This window comes from Rhinichthys klamathensis, unplaced genomic scaffold (assembly GCF_029890125.1).
Source record: "Rhinichthys klamathensis goyatoka isolate OS25496 unplaced genomic scaffold, OSU_Roscu_1.1 h1tg000141l_1, whole genome shotgun sequence".
Lineage (NCBI taxonomy): Eukaryota > Metazoa > Chordata > Actinopteri > Cypriniformes > Leuciscidae > Rhinichthys > Rhinichthys klamathensis.
The window spans coordinates 329,931-353,113 of NW_026606676.1; the positions used below are offsets into that span (position 1 = coordinate 329,931).

The 23,183-nt window shown below is 44.0% G+C and overlaps 1 protein-coding gene and 20 non-coding genes across 21 annotated transcripts; all 21 read left to right on the plus strand.

Annotated features, from left to right (window-relative positions):
• The first annotated feature begins 763 nt into the window (after positions 1-763).
• LOC130090027 (uncharacterized) lies at positions 764-8,839 on the plus strand. The gene is made up of 9 exons (XM_056257693.1): positions 764-2,545; positions 2,638-2,851; positions 3,244-3,828; positions 4,009-4,221; positions 5,204-5,421; positions 5,608-5,688; positions 5,800-6,062; positions 6,311-6,568; positions 7,687-8,839. Exons 1-9 carry the CDS (start codon positions 764-766, stop codon positions 8,837-8,839), a joined length of 4,767 nt encoding a protein of 1,588 aa, XP_056113668.1.
• A 1,111-nt stretch (positions 8,840-9,950) lies between these two features.
• trnas-uga (transfer RNA serine (anticodon UGA)) lies at positions 9,951-10,029 on the plus strand. Its single transcript has one exon. It is a non-coding gene; the product is annotated as a tRNA-Ser (tRNA).
• A 580-nt stretch (positions 10,030-10,609) lies between these two features.
• On the plus strand, positions 10,610-10,682 carry trnak-uuu (transfer RNA lysine (anticodon UUU)). Its single transcript has one exon. It is a non-coding gene; the product is annotated as a tRNA-Lys (tRNA).
• A 497-nt stretch (positions 10,683-11,179) lies between these two features.
• On the plus strand, positions 11,180-11,261 carry trnas-uga (transfer RNA serine (anticodon UGA)). The gene has a single exon. It is a non-coding gene; the product is annotated as a tRNA-Ser (tRNA).
• Positions 11,262-12,019: 758 nt separating this feature from the next.
• Positions 12,020-12,101, plus strand: trnas-uga (transfer RNA serine (anticodon UGA)). Its single transcript has one exon. It is a non-coding gene; the product is annotated as a tRNA-Ser (tRNA).
• Positions 12,102-12,860: 759 nt separating this feature from the next.
• Positions 12,861-12,942, plus strand: trnas-uga (transfer RNA serine (anticodon UGA)). The gene has a single exon. It is a non-coding gene; the product is annotated as a tRNA-Ser (tRNA).
• A 580-nt stretch (positions 12,943-13,522) lies between these two features.
• On the plus strand, positions 13,523-13,595 carry trnak-uuu (transfer RNA lysine (anticodon UUU)). Its single transcript has one exon. It is a non-coding gene; the product is annotated as a tRNA-Lys (tRNA).
• A 497-nt stretch (positions 13,596-14,092) lies between these two features.
• Positions 14,093-14,174, plus strand: trnas-uga (transfer RNA serine (anticodon UGA)). Its single transcript has one exon. It is a non-coding gene; the product is annotated as a tRNA-Ser (tRNA).
• A 760-nt stretch (positions 14,175-14,934) lies between these two features.
• trnas-uga (transfer RNA serine (anticodon UGA)) lies at positions 14,935-15,016 on the plus strand. Its single transcript has one exon. It is a non-coding gene; the product is annotated as a tRNA-Ser (tRNA).
• Positions 15,017-15,597: 581 nt separating this feature from the next.
• trnak-uuu (transfer RNA lysine (anticodon UUU)) lies at positions 15,598-15,670 on the plus strand. The gene has a single exon. It is a non-coding gene; the product is annotated as a tRNA-Lys (tRNA).
• A 496-nt stretch (positions 15,671-16,166) lies between these two features.
• On the plus strand, positions 16,167-16,248 carry trnas-uga (transfer RNA serine (anticodon UGA)). Its single transcript has one exon. It is a non-coding gene; the product is annotated as a tRNA-Ser (tRNA).
• Positions 16,249-16,828: 580 nt separating this feature from the next.
• trnak-uuu (transfer RNA lysine (anticodon UUU)) lies at positions 16,829-16,901 on the plus strand. The gene has a single exon. It is a non-coding gene; the product is annotated as a tRNA-Lys (tRNA).
• A 497-nt stretch (positions 16,902-17,398) lies between these two features.
• Positions 17,399-17,480, plus strand: trnas-uga (transfer RNA serine (anticodon UGA)). The gene has a single exon. It is a non-coding gene; the product is annotated as a tRNA-Ser (tRNA).
• A 759-nt stretch (positions 17,481-18,239) lies between these two features.
• trnas-uga (transfer RNA serine (anticodon UGA)) lies at positions 18,240-18,321 on the plus strand. Its single transcript has one exon. It is a non-coding gene; the product is annotated as a tRNA-Ser (tRNA).
• Positions 18,322-18,901: 580 nt separating this feature from the next.
• Positions 18,902-18,974, plus strand: trnak-uuu (transfer RNA lysine (anticodon UUU)). Its single transcript has one exon. It is a non-coding gene; the product is annotated as a tRNA-Lys (tRNA).
• A 497-nt stretch (positions 18,975-19,471) lies between these two features.
• trnas-uga (transfer RNA serine (anticodon UGA)) lies at positions 19,472-19,553 on the plus strand. The gene has a single exon. It is a non-coding gene; the product is annotated as a tRNA-Ser (tRNA).
• A 758-nt stretch (positions 19,554-20,311) lies between these two features.
• On the plus strand, positions 20,312-20,393 carry trnas-uga (transfer RNA serine (anticodon UGA)). The gene has a single exon. It is a non-coding gene; the product is annotated as a tRNA-Ser (tRNA).
• Positions 20,394-21,152: 759 nt separating this feature from the next.
• On the plus strand, positions 21,153-21,234 carry trnas-uga (transfer RNA serine (anticodon UGA)). The gene has a single exon. It is a non-coding gene; the product is annotated as a tRNA-Ser (tRNA).
• Positions 21,235-21,814: 580 nt separating this feature from the next.
• trnak-uuu (transfer RNA lysine (anticodon UUU)) lies at positions 21,815-21,887 on the plus strand. The gene has a single exon. It is a non-coding gene; the product is annotated as a tRNA-Lys (tRNA).
• A 497-nt stretch (positions 21,888-22,384) lies between these two features.
• Positions 22,385-22,466, plus strand: trnas-uga (transfer RNA serine (anticodon UGA)). Its single transcript has one exon. It is a non-coding gene; the product is annotated as a tRNA-Ser (tRNA).
• A 580-nt stretch (positions 22,467-23,046) lies between these two features.
• trnak-uuu (transfer RNA lysine (anticodon UUU)) lies at positions 23,047-23,119 on the plus strand. The gene has a single exon. It is a non-coding gene; the product is annotated as a tRNA-Lys (tRNA).
• Positions 23,120-23,183: the final 64 nt, after the last annotated feature.

The following is a 23,183-nucleotide window of genomic DNA, read 5'->3' on the forward strand; positions in this document are numbered from 1 at the left end:
GCAAGTATGCCCAAGGGAAGTACCACTTCTCAACAGGGAAGAAGCCAGGGGCGAAGAAGTGGAAGCATGCCTTGGAAAGAATTAATAACTGTCCATTACACAAACAGACCTGTGCATATGATATATTTGGGAAAATAATCACTTGCAAATGTGGTTATCATAAGGTATGTAATGAATGTGATTATTTTACCTACGCTAGTGATCATTACTAATTTAAAAACATTTTTTAATAAGAGAAAAATGTTCATTATTTGAGCTGTAAAGCCTGACATATGAAATAATAGTCAGAAAAAGGTGTGTGTGTGTGTGTGTATATATATATATATATATATATATATATATATATATATATAATGTGCACAAACTGAGCAAAGCTGTGCAATTTAGTGCAAATGCTGTCAGTACACTAGATTCATTTCTTAGCTTTTAATGTAAATCAGTGAGGTCTTTATAATGGTATAACAGATTACTTGCATAAAATGCATATAAATGTCAATTTAACTCAGTAAAAAGATACCTGCACAAAGACCTGAAGCTGAAGGTGGGTGTTTTTACAATTCTACTAAAAGGTGTATTACTTTCCTTAAAAAACAACAACCTATGAATCAGACGACAGTTTGCATGTAGTAATTGTGTACAACATGTTTTTCAGCAAAGTTTTGATTTTGATAATTTGCAGATTTTGAGACCTAGGGAAAACACTAATCCTAGGGAAAACACTAATGCTTTTTTTTTACAGTCAGCAGAGCAGACAGTGTTAGGCATGCAAGCAGGACCACAGAGCAGTGCAGGCATGCAAGCAGGACCACAGAGCAGTGCAGGCATGCAAGCAGGACCACAGAGCAGTGCAGGCATGCAAGCAGGACCACAGAGCAGTGCAGGCATGCAAGCAGGACCACAGAGCAGTGCAGGCATGCAAGCAGGACCACAGAGCAGTGCAGGCATGCAAGCAGGACCACAGAGCAGTGCAGGCATGCAAGCAGGACCACAGAGCAGTGCAGGCATGCAAGCAGGACCACAGAGCAGTGCAGGCATGCAAGCAGGACCACAGAGCAGTGCAGGTGCAAAACCTGCCTCATGGAGCAGTGCAGGTGCGCAGGCAAGACCAGCGAGCAGTGCAGGTGCAAAACCTGCCTCATGGAGCAGTGCAGGTGCGCAGGCAAGACCAGCGAGCAGTGCAGGTGCAAAACCTGCCTCATGGAGCAGTGCAGGTGCGCAGGCAAGACCAGCGAGCAGTGCAGGTGCAAAACCTGCCTCATGGAGCAGTGCAGGTGCGCAGGCAAGACCAGCGAGCAGTGCAGGTGCAAAACCTGCCTCATGGAGCAGTGCAGGTGCGCAGGCAAGACCAGCGAGCAGTGCAGGTGCAAAACTAGCCCCAGAGAGCAGTGCAGGCTCAAGATCAGTCCCAGAGAGCAGTTCTTCAATAAAGTGTGGTCTTTGTGGTGAAGACATTGATGTGGAGTGTTTTACCGAACATCTGTCAGACTACCATGTCCAAGAATGTTGTGACCAGTGTGGTGCAAAAGTCTGGGGTGCGGTTGGACTTCTTCACCACATTGAAAGTAATCATCCTTGTACCAGTCTTGCAGGGACAGAATCTGTGGATCCACCAACATCTTCTCCAACAACATCATTTACTGAATCACCCGCATACATTGAAGAGCAGCGAGGCGTTCCACAAACTGCACCTCAAACACCATCCCTGGAAATTAACCTGAGGCCTCAAACACCATCCCTGGAAATTAATCTGAGGCCTCCAGAAGTGAATTGGGTGAGTTTTCTCCCCAAACAGTTCTGTCGAGTTATTAAGCCAGCAGACCAGAAGTGGATAGCGCAGTGTCTATATGACGCCACAGGACGACTTAAGCAGCAGTTTTCTCAAAACTGGTTTTATCCACCAAGTCCCAGCAAGCCTACAACTTCACCTCCTGATCCTAACACCTACTTTAGACAGCGTATGTTTCTGTGGGCCCCAATGAGAATGTGGGGTATTCCTCTGAAGTGCACACAGTGCAATAGGAAGATGCACCATTCAGGAATCTACACAAAAGTGAGGGAAGTCATTGATATTGACTCGAGATATTATTTAATTGGAGTAGACTACCCTCGCTGCAGTAAGTGTATGATTCCTGTCTGCCCTTGGAGTTCGGAGATCCTCAAACAACTAGATCCCTCACACAGAAACAAATTCCCCGCTGTTCTCACCACTCACCTTGCACTTGACAGGAAGTGTGTGACTTTGTTGAAGCCTAGAACTGCAGGGAACAGCTCCAGTTTCTTGCAGCAGGCGCTTGAAGAAGTTCACAGCGAGGAGTGGGCAAGACGTACCATTAACTATCTAACAGACTGTGAATTTCACAAAAAGAAATGTGCCCTGACACAAGCTGAAGTGATATATCAGCAGCCACCGCCTTTTCGCCCCCTACCTCTGGCACAGTGGTTTGAGACGGTTCATGCCAACGAGATCCTGAGTCACATTGATGAGCTAAAGGGTGTCATAACATCGACATATGGTAGCATCCTGAAGCTTGATTCTACCAAGAAGGTAAATGTATATAAAAAGAGGCAAATGCATGTTAACTTCAACTTGATGTTCAGTGATTTTTACCTGATTGTAATGTTTGTGTATTTATATAGATAACTAAAAAGCTTGCTGGTGGCATTGCGGACACTGCTACATGGATGACCAATGTTGGCAATGAGTTTGGCCAAGTCCTGAACTGTGTCCTAACCACTGGTGAGGGAGCTGGCATAGATGACTTGTGTCAGGGCATCGTAAAGCGATACAAGGATGCTGGGGAGCCAGAGCCAGCTGTGATTTACGTTGACCGGGACTGCTGCAGCGAGACAGGTTTGTTACATTAAGTCTTTACCTAATATGAATGTGTTTGCATTTCTAATTCATATTAGCAACCATTTCAGGCATGTTTCTAAATTACTAAAAACTAAATTTCATTCCTGGTACATGGTTTTTCTAGGTGTTTGTTCATATTCTTTAAGAACACTCATAAAGAGAATTTTTAGAACTATTTACTATAGAAATTTATATATTTTTTTAGATCTATTTACAATGGTTCTAAAATTCTTAATTTCTATTTACAGTAGCAATTTAGTGTGAGAACCCCTGTTCAGTGTTTGCAATCAAGTAAACAAAAGCTTATGTAAAACAGCATTATTATATTTCTTTAATGATGCAAATGTAAATCTGAGAAAACAATCACTCCTTGTTTCTCATTGGTGTAGGCGTGACTCCAGTTCTTACCTGGTTTCGACCATGGAATATCACAGTGCGACTTGATGTGTTCCACTTCATGCGGCGGTTTACTGCTGGCCTTACAACGGAGCACCATCCACTGTATGGCACTTTCTGCTCCAAGTTGTCCAGCTGTATATTTGAATGGGACAAGGATGACATCTCTCGTCTTAAAGAGGCGAAAAAGACCATGCTTTTAAAAAAACATGGGGGTCATATTTCAACAGAGGCCCAAATCCTGTCAAGCATCACCTCCAGTGAGCTGGCCAAGCACTGCAGGAGGAGGACACGCGGAGTTGAAGAAACTCGTGTCTTGATACAAGGACTACTGGACTCCATGTGGGAACTGACCGACACCACTGGTTTGCGCCTCATCAATCCAGAGAGCATGACACGTGTGTGGGAGGTACAGCAGAAACACTTACCTTGCATCCAAGATCCACTCGGTGTTCAGTTGTACACAAAACTGGGCTCCGGTTTACAGAAGGGTGACAAGGTTCTGGATGTACTGAGGTGTGGCAGAGGGTCCTCCTCTCTGGAAAGCTTCCATCGCCACCAGTGCACTTTTATTCCAGGTAAATTGAAAATATAAAACAATATTATGTGTATATTTAAATAGTGTTGTCACAATACTGAAGTTTCTAACTTTGAAAATTAAAGGCATCAAATTGGAACCGACCTTTTTCTTAGGCCTGGTAGTTCTGAGTAGGGGGTTATATAATAGTATTTTAATCATGTGAAACATTGTCTTTCAGGCTGGAGATGTAATGCACTACATACGCAGATGTACATGCTTGAAGGTGCATCTAGGTGGAACATCAACCGCGCTCATCAAGCTGTGGACATGAGTGGTACATCACTTACTAAAATTTATGATGTACGTTTAATGTCCCACATGAATGTCCTCAGCAACAGAGTCCTTGGATGTGCACTCCTGCCAGAATTCAAACCTCCTGGGAGACCCACTGGTAAGATTCACCATTGTACACTCTATTACGATAGTGATTCCAGGCATCACTGTATGTTTTCAAAGGCTTTGCATAGGCCTGGGGTGGTATGGATTTTTTCTAACCGCGGTTGTAAAGCAAGATATTCCCGCGGTATAGCGGTAAACCGCTTTAAACACCCAACCCCACCCCCCACCCCGACAGACTTCCGCGCACCGCGCACTCACCAGAAGGCGTTTTTCCTTTCTAGAACAGCCAAGAGCTTTCTAGCCTCGCGGCAGCAGCGCCTTGCATCGCTCATAGACCTTAAAACTGATAAAAAAAAATAAAAAAAAACGAAAATTGATCAAAAAACGTTGGTGCGGATGGATGGCGGACAGATTGCGGATGAAATAATAATAGCCCATCCGCGCATCTCTAATACGAATGTAATGCTATGTGTCATGGAACATTGCGCTCCCCAACTCGCGAAAGGGATTTGCTCCATCTTTTGATAAGTTTTGTTTAGAAAACCTTGAATCCATGTAAGACACACTATCATTAGAAATAATCCATGTCACTAGAATCAATGAATCCATATCATTAGACACAACGTGCACACATGTGCAGGCCAATGTTTTTTTTTTTTTTTTTTTTTGTGATGACGGTGACGAGCTCAGACCCGCGGTTGGAGTCACGTGACCGCGGTATTGCGGTAACCGTCCCAGCCCTAGCTTTGCATGCTGCCTGAACGCTAACCACTCAGACCATCGTTTTCATGACTGATCATTGCTGTAAAGCTGCTCGTTCCTAGTTATAAGATATGTCAGTTTTGTGAAGTTGAAGTGTATTTGTTTTAGTTTTTCTTTTGTGATTTTTGCTTTTAATTTAATTACATTTTTCATGTTAATCGCAAAATAGATTTTTTATTAGTAACACTACATTCATCACATGCACTGTAGCCTACTGCTTTAGCCTGATATATAGCTCTTATTACAAAATGTTTATTGAATCTTTATGGCAGATGAGCGTATAGCTGTGGAGTACTTACTGGCACAGTCTGACAGAGGAGACCTGCTTTCTCCACTGGAGCAACGTGAAATCGCCTTGCCAGAGATGGAGGTTGAAGTTCAGGAGGATGAGTGTCTGGATGTCACAATATGTGATGCGGCAGACATCAATTTGGGCACACACACCCTTGCAAGTTCCAGCAGTCATGGTGATTCATTGATCTCACCTCTGGTAATGTCAATTTTCTTGATCATTTTGAATTAAAATTACATAGGAATGTTAATTTTTAGGAGCAATGAATGAGTTGCTTCATGATTAAACGTTCATTTAATTAAAAGATTATTAATAGTCCATTTGAACAGTCAATTTTGTAACTGAAGTTTATTCTTCTCTTTAAAATGTTTAAAAATAATCTAGGAAACCAGTGTGCCAAGTGGTGGCTCTTACAGTCCTGACATTGAAGACATTTCCTGTGCTGGGCCCAGCACACCAGCTCCGGTAAAGTTTCTAATACCTGATGCTTGTAATTTGTGAATGGTTTATCAAAGTTATAGTGGTTTATCAAAATAATTTCCTAATGCAGGATTCTGTTTTTGTTTACATTTTTAGGACAGTAGATGTGATTCAAGGGGTGTTCCTGGATGGGAGGCAGTGGATAACCTGGCAGGGTATCTCGTCAGTCTCAACCGCACGATCACTGGTTTATCAACCAACGAGGTAGCAGAGATCTTGCGGTTGTATTCGTATTTGCATACCATTGATCAGTCCCCCTCCAAGTATTCCCTTAAGTGCAAGAAAAAGACCTTGGAAGGTCCTTGGAGAGCTTCTCGGAAGCGTAGTGGCTCAGCCCCTGGTCAGCAAGCAGCTGAGAGGTGAGTTAAATTGTAGTGCACCGGTGTTAAATTTGAGTCTTGTTGAATGCTCCCTGTATAATTTAATTCCTTTCAAAGGTTAAAGATACTTTAAAAAACTGTTTTGCTGAGATCCAGGATAGATCATAAAGTCTATCCCTCATTGCCATAAAATTCCAAAACATAATCAGTCAATATGTTTACAAAGCTATAATGAACCATAGAATACTAATCATACATAATACAATCATGCATCTTTTTATTCACAGACTGTTCATGACTCATGGTCAGGCTGCCCAGAGACCTGATGCCAACAGGGTTTCAGAATGTGTCGCACTCAAGCTTCTGAAGGAATTCAGGGAAGCCAGAAATAGGCCTAAAGATAACAAGGGCAAAACCTTTCCCATTCCTCAGGCAATTGTGATGATTTATAGCCACATCAAGCAGCTGCTTGAAGACTGCAGAGAGCTACTAGACCAGACCAACTTGGTGCTAGTTACTATAAACAACACCACAGTGTCTTCATGGTGAGTTGGATTTCAGCTTCCTAAATTATGAAATAATTAGTAATATGAAATCTATTTCTATGATGAACGACTGCACTTCTGAAATAATAAATCTATTGAACTATTCTCTATTCCACATGTATTTGTATGTAACATACATTAAATGTATACATTGTTTTCAGACACCGTCTCATTTTGAAACTTGTAACCTTTTATATGTCTGCCAAAAAAAGGATTTTAAAAAATTGGTAATAAATGCATACATTGTTTCACAAAAGCTTTTCAGAAATTCAGAATGTTACGATTTAGAATACGTTGTTGCTTATTACACAGCTCTCTGAAATGCTTGATTCTGATTTGTCAGTTGAGACATTCCGCGGTCTGTTTTTCTCTGATAATGTTCACAAAGTGCAAAGTTTATCAGTTCAATTCTGGTTAATTTGGCTATAAATCAGCTGTAGTGTTATCAGTTTAGTTATTGTCCAATAATGTCAGTATAGTCAAATTGATAATATTGCTGAATGCTAAAGGAACACGCTGACTTTTTGGGACTTTAGCTTATTCACCGTATCCCCCAGAGTCAGATAAGTCCATACATACCCTTCTCATCTCCGTGCGTGCTGTAACTCTATCCGACGCCCCCCACCGCTGGCCTAGCTTAGCACAAATACTGGCGGTAAATGGCTCCATCTAGCATACTGCTCCCAATAAGTGACAAAATAACAGCAACATTTTCCTATTTACATGTTGTGATTTGTATAGCAACAGTGTGTACAAATAACAAGGCCATATGAGACGCAGGCATCTTCTAACCATATACATACTGGGAACTATATTCTCAGAAGGTGAAGCACTTCTACTTGGATGGAGTGATTTACTTGCAGCACCTGAGAACTGGTGGGGAGCAGAGAGTTCACTCAGAGTTGGAGTAAATCACTCCACAGAAGTAGCAGTGCTTCGGAGATACGGTGAATAAGCTAAAGTCCCAAAAAGTCGGCGTGTTCCTTTAATGCTGAAGTATCCAAGTGATGGATAGTTTTTGAATAGTTTAGTTTACATAGTTTATAAAAACAAATCAGTAGAGATGTTTTGTAAATGTACTGTGGGTAAAGCTAAAAATGTCTGTTATTCTTTCCCAGGCTTCTCGACAGACAGAAAAGAACTGACCGGGACACCTTGCTACAAGGAGTAGAGCTTCCCCAGCCTGTCGGTTTGGCAAAGGAGCCACTGCCAAAGCCTAGAGAACTCCCATCTGCACCTGTTGAACATGGACATGTTGCCATTGAGTTCCAGGAGCCTGAAAATCGGGAGGGTGAGGCAGTTATACGCCAACGTAAATGTGCACGAACTGGAACTGCAGTGTCTTCTATTACGCACACAGACACTGGGCTTGGAGACACATCTCCATCTGGCACAGACTGGCTTGGGGCCCAGCACTTTCCTGGGTGGCATGTCTGGCCTGGGTATTCTGATTTGTCTTTTCCACCATCGCACTCTCAGGGTTGGTCATCTTTTCAGCCAGGCCAACAGCCATCAGCTCCACCATCGCACTCTCATGGTTGGTCGTCTTTTCCACCAGGCCAACAGCCATCAGTTCCACCATCGCACTCTCATGGTTGGTCGTCTTTTCCACCAGGCCAACAGCCATCAGTTCCACCATCGCACTCTCAGAGTTGGTCTTCTCTTCAGCCGTCCCAACAGCCATCAGCTCCACCATCGCACTCTCAGGGTTGGTCTTCTCTTCAGCCGTCCCAACAGCCATCAGCTCCACCATCGCACTCTCAGGGTTGGTCGTCTTTTCCACCAGGCCAACAGCCATCAGCTCCACCATCGCACTCTCATGGTTGGTCGTCTTTTCCACCAGGCCAACAGCCATCAGTTCCACCATCGCACTCTCAGGGTTGGTCGTCTTTTCCACCAGGCCAACAGCCATCAGATCCACCATCGCACTCTCAGAGTTGGTCGTCTTTTCCACCAGGCCAACAGCCATCAGATCCACCATCGCACTCTCAGGGTTGGTCGTCTTTTCCATCAGGCCAACAGCCATCAGTTCCACCACCTCCTCAGAACCGACAGCGTGCATGGAGACAGCACAAGGCAGCACTTGAGGATCAAGAGCGTGTGGCAAGAGGGGAGCCACCAAAGAAGCGTCACACAAAGGAACAATACCATTATGTGTGTAAAATATGTGGCCAATCGAAAAGTAAACTCACTGGCCATTCCCAGGTTAGAGGAAAGTGGTACTGTCCAGCATCTGGCCAGACCATTGCAGAGTGGAAAGAGTCTCTTTAGGATTTATTTTGTCTTTCATTCACAATTACATTTAATTTTTATTTTTTTATAATTGTGATAATTTTAATTTTATAAAATTTTATATAATTTTATAAAACTTAAATTTTTACGTTAGTGCATTAAGTACATTTGAAGGAAAGCTCTTAAAAATATGTTTATGTATATATAACAATTTTTTCTATATTTTTATTAAACTATTTGTCGAAGTTATATTATTACTATTATTATATCTAGCCATTGTAATTGTGTGAGTGTGTATGTGTATCTAAATGGCTAATTATTATTAATATTATTATTATAAAACTACCAAAAATACTAATTATATATATATATATATATATATATATATATATATATTATTTATTTATTAAACTATTTGTAATAGTAGTAAGTTTTTATTATTATCATTACATGTAGCCATTTAAATTTGTATTTATTATAAAGTTATATAGATTTGAGCTTTTATTTGGGAAAGTGTATTATTATATGTAATGTTTATATTATTATTATTATATGTAATGTATATATTATTATTATGAAACCAAATTTGTGGTAGTGTTTATTATATATGAAACCATTTTAATTATAAATATATATATATTCCTTCTATTGTAAATGTTGGATTTGAGACTTTGTGGTAGTAATTGTATAATAAATAATTGTATTTACATATATTTGTACTTGTGTGTATATATATTTTTTTTTATTATTATTATTATTACATATAACATAAGTTACATTCGAGCTTTTGGAATAAACTATATTTGTGGAAAGTATGTGTTGTACATTTTATTCTTGCAAATTGTTTTTTTAATTGGGTAAAATAGGTCTAAAATGGGTCTAAATGTGTAAAATAGGTCTAAATATTGACTTTTCTAACATTTATTTTTTATTTTTTACATTTTTACACTTACATTCACGCATTTGACAGACACTTTTATCCAAAGCATCTTAAATATCATTTCAAGGAACACATTTCACATTCTTATCAGTTCTTGCTTTCCCTGGGACTCGAACCCATCATTTTGGTCGCCTTTTCCCCCTTCTTTCCCCTCCCTTTTGGCGTTTTTTTTTCCTTCTTCCCCCCCCCTTAGCAGTCCCTTTTGCCCTGGCTTTGGCCGAGAGGTTAAGGCGATGGACTTGAAATCCATTGGGGTCTCCCCGCGCAGGTTCGAACCCTGCCGACTACGTTGATCCTTGTCACTTTGTCTGGTTGCGACAGGAATTGTGACATCCAGAAGCTGTGTACAATCTGGATTTTTCTCTTACTTCATATGCAGCACTTAAAATGGGCAACCCACATCTCTTTTCAAGCTTGAAATGAGCACCGTTTCAAAAGGCTCAGATCATCTGTGATTTTGGCCATTCTATTCAGGCAATCGGAGCAATGGCTTTGGCATCCCCGATAACTCCAAGGCCTTCACAGTGTGCAGCTCAAGAGTTGCTGCATTCTATTTTGTGGAGAATCTTGCATATTAGTGTTTTGAAATGTCGGATTTGCTCTCTCTTAGCATAGTGAAACAGAAACCTACTCATTGTGAACCAATTACTTGTTTGTCCAAACCACCTTAGAGTTAGCAACCGGCCATGAAAAAAAGAACACTCTTTCAATGTCAGTGTTCCTAGCATGCCAGGAGCAGCCCATCTCTCTTGCCCCTTTACAAATTGTGGTCTTCATCATTTGATGCCACAAATTTTAAGCTGACAAAGCAGGAACACTTTATGGAGAAAGTGCTGTTAAATCCCCGAGGTGCCTGTTCCTTGGTAAGAGCCCGGATAGCTCAGTCGGTAGAGCATCAGACTTTTAATCTGAGGGTCCAGGGTTCAAGTCCCTGTTCGGGCGAAGGTCTGTCACTTTGTTGCAGACCTCCCCTAATCACTTGCTGTCCTCTTACCAGCCTTTGAGGAAGGTGGGCTTCCTCTTCAAGAAAAGATGTGGCGATGTGTTATTTCCCAGCATTTGGTGTTGTTTTGCCTTCTGTAATGCTTGGTTGCTGTCTCAGCAAGCAGTGGTGGGGGACTTTAGAGAAACGAGCTGAAGCTTGCTGTCGACTATGTATGTTCAGTCACTTCTAAGCGGTCGTGTGCAGGCCTGAGTGAGTGGATTGCTTTCTCTGTTAAGTTGTTTAGTACTTTGTGTTGTGCCCGCAGCATCCCCAGTCCAAATCCGGATCACGACACTCTTTTCGTGTAGGTGAAGACGTCGTTGAACTCCTTTTTGCCATCACAGTATTTTAGCCGAGTGCATCCTCTGCTGCTCGCATTTGCATTGATGGTTGGCACCAGTGTCCTCTGTTGCTCACATCCAGAAAAAAAATAGCATGTGACCCACAGGCAGGAGTAGTCGTGGCCGAGAGGTTAAGGCGATGGCCTTGAAATCCATTGGGGTCTCCCCGCGCAGGTTCGAACCCTGCCGACTACGTTGATCCTTGTCACTTTGTCTGGTTGCGACAGGAATTGTGACATCCAGAAGCTGTGTACAATCTGGATTTTTCTCTTACTTCATATGCAGCACTTAAAATGGGCAACCCACATCTCTTTTCAAGCTTGAAATGAGCACCGTTTCAAAAGGCTCAGATCATCTGTGATTTTGGCCATTCTATTCAGGCAATCGGAGCAATGGCTTTGGCATCCCCGATAACTCCAAGGCCTTCACAGTGTGCAGCTCAAGAGTTGCTGCATTCTATTTTGTGGAGAATCTTGCATATTAGTGTTTTGAAATGTCGGATTTGCTCTCTCTTAGCATAGTGAAACAGAAACCTACTCATTGTGTACCAATTACTTGTTTGTCCAAACCACCTTAGAGTTAGCAACCGGCCATGAAAAAAAGAACACTCTTTCAATGTCAGTGTTCCTAGCTTGCCAGGAGCAGCCCATCTCTCTTGCCCCTTTACAAATTGTGGTCTTCATCATTTGATGCCACAAATTTTAAGCTGACAAAGCAGGAACACTTTATGGAGAAAGTTGTTTAGTACTTTGTGTTGTGCGCAGCATCCCCAGTCCAAATCCGGATCACGACACTCTTTTCGTGTAGGTGAAGACGTCGTTGAACTCCTTTTTGCCATCACAGTATTTTAGCCGAGTGCATCCTCTGCTGCTCGCATTTGCATTGATGGTTGGCCCCAGTGTCCTCTGTTGCTCACATCCAGAAAAAAAATAGCATGTGACCCACAGGCAGGAGTAGTCGTGGCCGAGAGGTTAAGGCGATGGACTTGAAATCCATTGGGGTCTCCCCGCGCAGGTTCGAACCCTGCCGACTATGTTGATCCTTGTCACTTTGTCTGGTTGCGACAGGAATTGTGACATCCAGAAGCTGTGTACAATCTGGATTTTTCTCTTACTTCATATGCAGCACTTAAAATGGGCAACCCACATCTCTTTTCAAGCTTGAAATGAGCACCGTTTCAAAAGGCTCAGATCATCTGTGATTTTGGCCATTCTATTCAGGCAATCGGAGCAATGGCTTTGGCATCCCCGATAACTCCAAGGCCTTCACAGTGTGCAGCTCAAGAGTTGCTGCATTTTATTTTGTGGAGAATCTTGCATATTAGTGTTTTGAAATGTCGGATTTGCTCTCTCTTAGCATAGTGAAACAGAAACCTACTCATTGTGTACCAATTACTTGTTTGTCCAAACCACCTTAGAGTTAGCAACCGGCCATGAAAAAAAGAACACTCTTTCAATGTCAGTGTTCCTAGCTTGCCAGGAGCAGCCCATCTCTCTTGCCCCTTTACAATTGTGGTCTTCATCATTTGATGCCACAAATTTTAAGCTGACAAAGCAGGAACACTTTATGGAGAAAGTTGTTTAGTACTTTGTGTTGTGCCCGCAGCATCCCCAGTCCAAATCCGGATCACGACACTCTTTTCGTGTAGGTGAAGACGTCGTTGAACTCCTTTTTGCCATCACAGTATTTTAGCCGAGTGCATCCTCTGCTGCTCGCATTTGCATTGATGGTTGGCCCCAGTGTCCTCTGTTGCTCACATCCAGAAAAAAAATAGCATGTGACCCACAGGCAGGAGTAGTCGTGGCCGAGAGGTTAAGGCGATGGACTTGAAATCCATTGGGGTCTCCCCGCGCAGGTTCGAACCCTGCCGACTACGTTGATCCTTGTCACTTTGTCTGGTTGCGACAGGAATTGTGACGTCCAGAAGCTGTGTACAATCTGGATTTTTCTCTTACTTCATATGCAGCACTTAAAATGGGCAACCCACATCTCTTTTCAAGCTTGAAATGAGCACCGTTTCAAAAGGCTCAGATCATCTGTGATTTTGGCCATTCTATTCAGGCAATCGGAGCAATGGCTTTGGCATCCCCGATAACTCCAAGGCCTTCACAGTGTGCAGCTCAAGAGTTGCTGCATTCTATTTTGTGGAGAATCTTGCATATTAGTGTTTTGAAATGTCGGATTTGCTCTCTCTTAGCATAGTGAAACAGAAACCTACTCATTGTGTACCAATTACTTGTTTGTCCAAACCACCTTAGAGTTAGCAACCGGCCATGAAAAAAAGAACACTCTTTCAATGTCAGTGTTCCTAGCTTGCCAGGAGCAGCCCATCTCTCTTGCCCCTTTACAAATTGTGGTCTTCATCATTTGATGCCACACATTTTAAGCTGACAAAGCAGGAACACTTTATGGAGAAAGTGCTGTTAAATCCCCGAGGTGCCTGTTCCTTGGTAAGAGCCCGGATAGCTCAGTCGGTAGAGCATCAGACTTTTAATCTGAGGGTCCAGGGTTCAAGTCCCTGTTTGGGCGAATGTGTGTCACTTTGTTGCAGACCTCCCCTAATCACTTGCTGTCCTCTTACCAGCCTTTGAGGAAGGTGGGCTTCCTCTTCAAGAAAAGATGTGGCGATGTGTTATTTCCCAGCATTTGGTGTTGTTTTGCCTTCTGTAATGCTTGGTTGCTGTCTCAGCAAGCAGTGGTGGGGGACTTTAGAGAAACGAGCTGAAGCTTGCTGTCGACTATGTATGTTCAGTCACTTCTAAGCGGTCGTGTGCAGGCCTGAGTGAGTGGATTGCTTTCTCTGTTAAGTTGTTTAGTACTTTGTGTTGTGCCCGCAGCATCCCCAGTCCAAATCCGGATCACGACACTCTTTTCGTGTAGGTGAAGACGTCGTTGAACTCCTTTTTGCCATCACAGTATTTTAGCCGAGTGCATCCTCTGCTGCTCGCATTTGCATTGATGGTTGGCACCAGTGTCCTCTGTTGCTCACATCCAGAAAAAAAATAGCATGTGACCCACAGGCAGGAGTAGTCGTGGCCGAGAGGTTAAGGCGATGGCCTTGAAATCCATTGGGGTCTCCCCGCGCAGGTTCGAACCCTGCCGACTACGTTGATCCTTGTCACTTTGTCTGGTTGCGACAGGAATTGTGACATCCAGAAGCTGTGTACAATCTGGATTTTTCTCTTACTTCATATGCAGCACTTAAAATGGGCAACCCACATCTCTTTTCAAGCTTGAAATGAGCACCGTTTCAAAAGGCTCAGATCATCTGTGATTTTGGCCATTCTATTCAGGCAATCGGAGCAATGGCTTTGGCATCCCCGATAACTCCAAGGCCTTCACAGTGTGCAGCTCAAGAGTTGCTGCATTCTATTTTGTGGAGAATCTTGCATATTAGTGTTTTGAAATGTCGGATTTGCTCTCTCTTAGCATAGTGAAACAGAAACCTACTCATTGTGTACCAATTACTTGTTTGTCCAAACCACCTTAGAGTTAGCAACCGGCCATGAAAAAAAGAACACTCTTTCAATGTCAGTGTTCCTAGCTTGCCAGGAGCAGCCCATCTCTCTTGCCCCTTTACAAATTGTGGTCTTCATCATTTGATGCCACAAATTTTAAGCTGACAAAGCAGGAACACTTTATGGAGAAAGTTGTTTAGTACTTTGTGTTGTGCCCGCAGCATCCCCAGTCCAAATCCGGATCACGACACTCTTTTCGTGTAGGTGAAGACGTCGTTGAACTCCTTTTTGCCATCACAGTATTTTAGCCGAGTGCATCCTCTGCTGCTCGCATTTGCATTGATGGTTGGCCCCAGTGTCCTCTGTTGCTCACATCCAGAAAAAAAATAGCATGTGACCCACAGGCAGGAGTAGTCGTGGCCGAGAGGTTAAGGCGATGGACTTGAAATCCATTGGGGTCTCCCCGCGCAGGTTCGAACCCTGCCGACTACGTTGATCCTTGTCACTTTGTCTGGTTTTCGACAGGAATTGTGACGTCCAGAAGCTGTGTACAATCTGGATTTTTCTCTTACTTCATATGCAGCACTTAAAATGGGCAACCCACATCTCTTTTCAAGCTTGAAATGAGCACCGTTTCAAAAGGCTCAGATCATCTGTGATTTTGGCCATTTTATTCAGGCAATCGGAGCAATGGCTTTGGCATCCCCGATAACTCCAAGGCCTTCACAGTGTGCAGCTCAAGAGTTGCTGCATTCTATTTTGTGGAGAATCTTGCATATTAGTGTTTTGAAATGTCGGATTTGCTCTCTCTTAGCATAGTGAAACAGAAACCTACTCATTGTGTACCAATTACTTGTTTGTCCAAACCACCTTAGAGTTAGCAACCGGCCATGAAAAAAAGAACACTCTTTCAATGTCAGTGTTCCTAGCTTGCCAGGAGCAGCCCATCTCTCTTGCCCCTTTACAAATTGTGGTCTTCATCATTTGATGCCACACATTTTAAGCTGACAAAGCAGGAACACTTTATGGAGAAAGTGCTGTTAAATCCCCGAGGTGCCTGTTCCTTGGTAAGAGCCCGGATAGCTCAGTCGGTAGAGCATCAGACTTTTAATCTGAGGGTCCAGGGTTCAAGTCCCTGTTCGGGCGAAGGTCTGCACTTTGTTGCAGACCTCCCCTAATCACTTGCTGTCCTCTTACCAGCCTTTGAGGAAGGTGGGCTTCCTCTTCAAGAAAAGATGTGGCGATGTGTTATTTCCCAGCATTTGGTGTTGTTTTGCCTTCTGTAATGCTTGGTTGCTGTCTCAGCAAGCAGTGGTGGGGGACTTTAGAGAAACGAGCTGAAGCTTGCTGTCGACTATGTATGTTCAGTCACTTCTAAGCGGTCGTGTGCAGGCCTGAGTGAGTGGATTGCTTTCTCTGTTAAGTTGTTTAGTACTTTGTGTTGTGCCTGCAGCATCCCCAGTCCAAATCCGGATCACGACACTCTTTTCGTGTAGGTGAAGACGTCGTTGAACTCCTTTTTGCCATCACAGTATTTTAGCCGAGTGCATCCTCTGCTGCTCGCATTTGCATTGATGGTTGGCCCCAGTGTCCTCTGTTGCTCACATCCAGAAAAAAAATAGCATGTGACCCACAGGCAGGAGTAGTCGTGGCCGAGAGGTTAAGGCGATGGACTTGAAATCCATTGGGGTCTCCCCGCGCAGGTTCGAACCCTGCCGACTACGTTGATCCTTGTCACTTTGTCTGGTTGCGACAGGAATTGTGACATCCAGAAGCTGTGTACAATCTGGATTTTTCTCTTACTTCATATGCAGCACTTAAAATGGGCAACCCATATCTCTTTTCAAGCTTGAAATGAGCACCGTTTCAAAAGGCTCAGATCATCTGTGATTTTGGCCATTCTATTCAGGCAATCGGAGCAATGGCTTTGGCATCCCCGATAACTCCAAGGCCTTCACAGTGTGCAGCTCAAGAGTTGCTGCATTCTATTTTGTGGAGAATCTTGCATATTAGTGTTTTGAAATGTCGGATTTGCTCTCTCTTAGCATAGTGAAACAGAAACCTACTCATTGTGTACCAATTACTTGTTTGTCCAAACCACCTTAGAGTTAGCAACCGGCCATGAAAAAAAGAACACTCTTTCAATGTCAGTGTTCCTAGCATGCCAGGAGCAGCCCATCTCTCTTGCCCCTTTACAAATTGTGGTCTTCATCATTTGATGCCACAAATTTTAAGCTGACAAAGCAGGAACACTTTATGGAGAAAGTGCTGTTAAATCCCCGAGGTGCCTGTTCCTTGGTAAGAGCCCGGATAGCTCAGTCGGTAGAGCATCAGACTTTTAATCTGAGGGTCCAGGGTTCAAGTCCCTGTTCGGGCGAAGGTCTGTCACTTTGTTGCAGACCTCCCCTAATCACTTGCTGTCCTCTTACCAGCCTTTGAGGAAGGTGGGCTTCCTCTTCAAGAAAAGATGTGGCGATGTGTTATTTCCCAGCATTTGGTGTTGTTTTGCCTTCTGTAATGCTTGGTTGCTGTCTCAGCAAGCAGTGGTGGGGGACTTTAGAGAAACGAGCTGAAGCTTGCTGTCGACTATGTATGTTCAGTCACTTCTAAGCGGTCGTGTGCAGGCCTGAGTGAGTGGATTGCTTTCTCTGTTAAGTTGTTTAGTACTTTGTGTTGTGCCCGGAGCATCCCCAGTCCAAATCCGGATCACGACACTCTTTTCGTGTAGGTGAAGACGTCGTTGAACTCCTTTTTGCCATCACAGTATTTTAGCCGAGTGCATCCTCTGCTGCTCGCATTTGCATTGATGGTTGGCACCAGTGTCCTCTGTTGCTCACATCCAGAAAAAAAATAGCATGTGACCCACAGGCAGGAGTAGTCGTGGCCGAGAGGTTAAGGCGATGGACTTGAAATCCATTGGGGTCTCCCCGCGCAGGTTCGAACCCTGCCGACTATGTTGATCCTTGTCACTTTGTCTGGTTGCGACAGGAATTGTGACATCCAGAAGCTGTGTACAATCTGGATTTTTCTCTTACTTCATATGCAGCACTTAAAATGGGCAACCCACATCTCTTTTCAAGCTTGAAATGAGCACCGTTTCAAAAGGCTCAGATCATCTGTGATTTTGGCCATTCTATTCAGGCAATCGGAGCAATGGCTTTGGCATCCCCGATAACTCCAAGGCCTTCACAGTGTGCAGCTCAAGAGTTGCTGCATTTTATTTTGTGGAGAATCTTGCATATTAGTGTTTTGAAATGTCGGATTTGCTCTCTCTTAGCATAGTGAAACAGAAACCTACTCATTGTGTACCAATTACTTGTTTGTCCAAACCACCTTAGAGTTAGCAACCGGCCATGAAAAAAAGAACACTCTTTCAATGTCAGTGTTCCTAGCTTGCCAGGAGCAGCCCATCTCTCTTGCCCCTTTACAATTGTGGTCTTCATCATTTGATGCCACAAATTTTAAGCTGACAAAGCAGGAACACTTTATGGAGAAAGTTGTTTAGTACTTTGTGTTGTGCCCGCAGCATCCCCAGTCCAAATCCGGATCACGACACTCTTTTCGTGTAGGTGAAGACGTCGTTGAACTCCTTTTTGCCATCACAGTATTTTAGCCGAGTGCATCCTCTGGTGCTCGCATTTGCATTGATGGTTGGCCCCAGTGTCCTCTGTTGCTCACATCCAGAAAAAAAATAGCATGTGACCCACAGGCAGGAGTAGTCGTGGCCGAGAGGTTAAGGCGATGGACTTGAAATCCATTGGGGTCTCCCCGCGCAGGTTCGAACCCTGCCGACTACGTTGATCCTTGTCACTTTGTCTGGTTGCGACAGGAATTGTGACGTCCAGAAGCTGTGTACAATCTGGATTTTTCTCTTACTTCATATGCAGCACTTAAAATGGGCAACCCACATCTCTTTTCAAGCTTGAAATGAGCACCGTTTCAAAAGGCTCAGATCATCTGTGATTTTGGCCATTCTATTCAGGCAATCGGAGCAATGGCTTTGGCATCCCCGATAACTCCAAGGCCTTCACAGTGTGCAGCTCAAGAGTTGCTGCATTCTATTTTGTGGAGAATCTTGCATATTAGTGTTTTGAAATGTCGGATTTGCTCTCTCTTAGCATAGTGAAACAGAAACCTACTCATTGTGTACCAATTACTTGTTTGTCCAAACCACCTTAGAGTTAGCAACCGGCCATGAAAAAAAGAACACTCTTTCAATGTCAGTGTTCCTAGCTTGCCAGGAGCAGCCCATCTCTCTTGCCCCTTTACAAATTGTGGTCTTCATCATTTGATGCCACACATTTTAAGCTGACAAAGCAGGAACACTTTATGGAGAAAGTGCTGTTAAATCCCCGAGGTGCCTGTTCCTTGGTAAGAGCCCGGATAGCTCAGTCGGTAGAGCATCAGACTTTTAATCTGAGGGTCCAGGGTTCAAGTCCCTGTTTGGGCGAATGTGTGTCACTTTGTTGCAGACCTCCCCTAATCACTTGCTGTCCTCTTACCAGCCTTTGAGGAAGGTGGGCTTCCTCTTCAAGAAAAGATGTGGCGATGTGTTATTTCCCAGCATTTGGTGTTGTTTTGCCTTCTGTAATGCTTGGTTGCTGTCTCAGCAAGCAGTGGTGGGGGACTTTAGAGAAACGAGCTGAAGCTTGCTGTCGACTATGTATGTTCAGTCACTTCTAAGCGGTCGTGTGCAGGCCTGAGTGAGTGGATTGCTTTCTCTGTTAAGTTGTTTAGTACTTTGTGTTGTGCCCGCAGCATCCCCAGTCCAAATCCGGATCACGACACTCTTTTCGTGTAGGTGAAGACGTCGTTGAACTCCTTTTTGCCATCACAGTATTTTAGCCGGGTGCATCCTCTGCTGCTCGCATTTGCATTGATGGTTGGCACCAGTGTCCTCTGTTGCTCACATCCAGAAAAAAAATAGCATGTGACCCACAGGCAGGAGTAGTCGTGGCCGAGAGGTTAAGGCGATGTCCTTGAAATCCATTGGGGTCTCCCCGCGCAGGTTCGAACCCTGCCGACTACGTTGATCCTTGTCACTTTGTCTGGTTGCGACAGGAATTGTGACATCCAGAAGCTGTGTACAATCTGGATTTTTCTCTTACTTCATATGCAGCACTCAAAATGGGCAACCCACATCTCTTTTCAAGCTTGAAATGAGCACCGTTTCAAAAGGCTCAGATCATCTGTGATTTTGGCCATTCTATTCAGGCAATCGGAGCAATGGCTTTGGCATCCCCGATAACTCCAAGGCCTTCACAGTGTGCAGCTCAAGAGTTGCTGCATTCTATTTTGTGGAGAATCTTGCATATTAGTGTTTTGAAATGTCGGATTTGCTCTCTCTTAGCATAGTGAAACAGAAACCTACTCATTGTGTACCAATTACTTGTTTGTCCAAACCACCTTAGAGTTAGCAACCGGCCATGAAAAAAAGAACACTCTTTCAATGTCAGTGTTCCTAGCTTGCCAGGAGCAGCCCATCTCTCTTGCCCCTTTACAAATTGTGGTCTTCATCATTTGATGCCACAAATTTTAAGCTGACAAAGCAGGAACACTTTATGGAGAAAGTTGTTTAGTACTTTGTGTTGTGCGCAGCATCCCCAGTCCAAATCCGGATCACGACACTCTTTTCGTGTAGGTGAAGACGTCGTTGAACTCCTTTTTGCCATCACAGTATTTTAGCCGAGTGCATCCTCTGCTGCTCGCATTTGCATTGATGGTTGGCCCCAGTGTCCTCTGTTGCTCACATCCAGAAAAAAAATAGCATGTGACCCACAGGCAGGAGTAGTCGTGGCCGAGAGGTTAAGGCGATGGACTTGAAATCCATTGGGGTCTCCCCGCGCAGGTTCGAACCCTGCCGACTATGTTGATCCTTGTCACTTTGTCTGGTTGCGACAGGAATTGTGACATCCAGAAGCTGTGTACAATCTGGATTTTTCTCTTACTTCATATGCAGCACTTAAAATGGGCAACCCACATCTCTTTTCAAGCTTGAAATGAGCACCGTTTCAAAAGGCTCAGATCATCTGTGATTTTGGCCATTCTATTCAGGCAATCGGAGCAATGGCTTTGGCATCCCCGATAACTCCAAGGCCTTCACAGTGTGCAGCTCAAGAGTTGCTGCATTTTATTTTGTGGAGAATCTTGCATATTAGTGTTTTGAAATGTCGGATTTGCTCTCTCTTAGCATAGTGAAACAGAAACCTACTCATTGTGTACCAATTACTTGTTTGTCCAAACCACCTTAGAGTTAGCAACCGGCCATGAAAAAAAGAACACTCTTTCAATGTCAGTGTTCCTAGCTTGCCAGGAGCAGCCCATCTCTCTTGCCCCTTTACAATTGTGGTCTTCATCATTTGATGCCACAAATTTTAAGCTGACAAAGCAGGAACACTTTATGGAGAAAGTTGTTTAGTACTTTGTGTTGTGCCCGCAGCATCCCCAGTCCAAATCCGGATCACGACACTCTTTTCGTGTAGGTGAAGACGTCGTTGAACTCCTTTTTGCCATCACAGTATTTTAGCCGAGTGCATCCTCTGCTGCTCGCATTTGCATTGATGGTTGGCCCCAGTGTCCTCTGTTGCTCACATCCAGAAAAAAAATAGCATGTGACCCACAGGCAGGAGTAGTCGTGGCCGAGAGGTTAAGGCGATGGACTTGAAATCCATTGGGGTCTCCCCGCGCAGGTTCGAACCCTGCCGACTACGTTGATCCTTGTCACTTTGTCTGGTTGCAACAGGAATTGTGACGTCCAGAAGCTGTGTACAATCTGGATTTTTCTCTTACTTCATATGCAGCACTTAAAATGGGCAACCCACATCTCTTTTCAAGCTTGAAATGAGCACCGTTTCAAAAGGCTCAGATCATCTGTGATTTTGGCCATTCTATTCAGGCAATCGGAGCAATGGCTTTGGCATCCCCGATAACTCCAAGGCCTTCACAGTGTGCAGCTCAAGAGTTGCTGCATTCTATTTTGTGGAGAATCTTGCATATTAGAGTTTTGAAATGTCGGATTTGCTCTCTCTTAGCATAGTGAAACAGAAACCTACTCATTGTGTACCAATTACTTGTTTGTCCAAACCACCTTAGAGTTAGCAACCGGCCATGAAAAAAAGAACACTCTTTCAATGTCAGTGTTCCTAGCTTGCCAGGAGCAGCCCATCTCTCTTGCCCCTTTACAAATTGTGGTCTTCATCATTTGATGCCACACATTTTAAGCTGACAAAGCAGGAACACTTTATGGAGAAAGTGCTGTTAAATCCCCGAGGTGCCTGTTCCTTGGTAAGAGCCCGGATAGCTCAGTCGGTAGAGCATCAGACTTTTAATCTGAGGGTCCAGGGTTCAAGTCCCTGTTCGGGCGAAGGTCTGTCACTTTGTTGCAGACCTCCCCTAATCACTTGCTGTCCTCTTACCAGCCTTTGAGGAAGGTGGGCTTCCTCTTCAAGAAAAGATGTGGCCATGTGTTATTTCCCAGCATTTGGTGTTGTTTTGCCTTCTGTAATGCTTGGTTGCTGTCTCAGCAAGCAGTGGTGGGGGACTTTAGAGAAACGAGCTGAAGCTTGCTGTCGACTATGTATGTTCAGTCACTTCTAAGCGGTCGTGTGCAGGCCTGAGTGAGTGGATTGCTTTCTCTGTTAAGTTGTTTAGTACTTTGTGTTGTGCCCGCAGCATCCCCAGTCCAAATCCGGATCACGACACTCTTTTCGTGTAGGTGAAGACGTCGTTGAACTCCTTTTTGCCATCACAGTATTTTAGCCGAGTGCATCCTCTGCTGCTCGCATTTGCATTGATGGTTGGCCCCAGTGTCCTCTGTTGCTCACATCCAGAAAAAAAATAGCATGTGACCCACAGGCAGGAGTAGTCGTGGCCGAGAGGTTAAGGCGATGGCCTTGAAATCCATTGGGGTCTCCCCGCGCAGGTTCGAACCCTGCCGACTACGTTGATCCTTGTCACTTTGTCTGGTTGCGACAGGAATTGTGACATCCAGAAGCTGTGTACAATCTGGATTTTTCTCTTACTTCATATGCAGCACTTAAAATGGGCAACCCACATCTCTTTTCAAGCTTGAAATGAGCACCGTTTCAAAAGGCTCAGATCATCTGTGATTTTGGCCATTCTATTCAGGCAATCGGAGCAATGGCTTTGGCATCCCCGATAACTCCAAGGCCTTCACAGTGTGCAGCTCAAGAGTTGCTGCATTCTATTTTGTGGAGAATCTTGCATATTAGTGTTTTGAAATGTCGGATTTGCTCTCTCTTAGCATAGTGAAACAGAAACCTACTCATTGTGTACCAGTTACTTGTTTGTCCAAACCACCTTAGAGTTAGCAACCGGCCATGAAAAAAAGAACACTCTTTCAATGTCAGTGTTCCTAGCTTGCCAGGAGCAGCCCATCTCTCTTGCCCCTTTACAAATTGTGGTCTTCATCATTTGATGCCACACATTTTAAGCTGACAAAGCAGGAACACTTTATGGAGAAAGTGCTGTTAAATCCCCGAGGTGCCTGTTCCTTGGTAAGAGCCCGGATAGCTCAGTCGGTAGAGCATCAGACTTTTAATCTGAGGGTCCAGGGTTCAAGTCCCTGTTCGGGCGAAGGTCTGTCACTTTGTTGCAGACCTCCCCTAATCACTTGCTGTCCTCTTACCAGCCTTTGAGG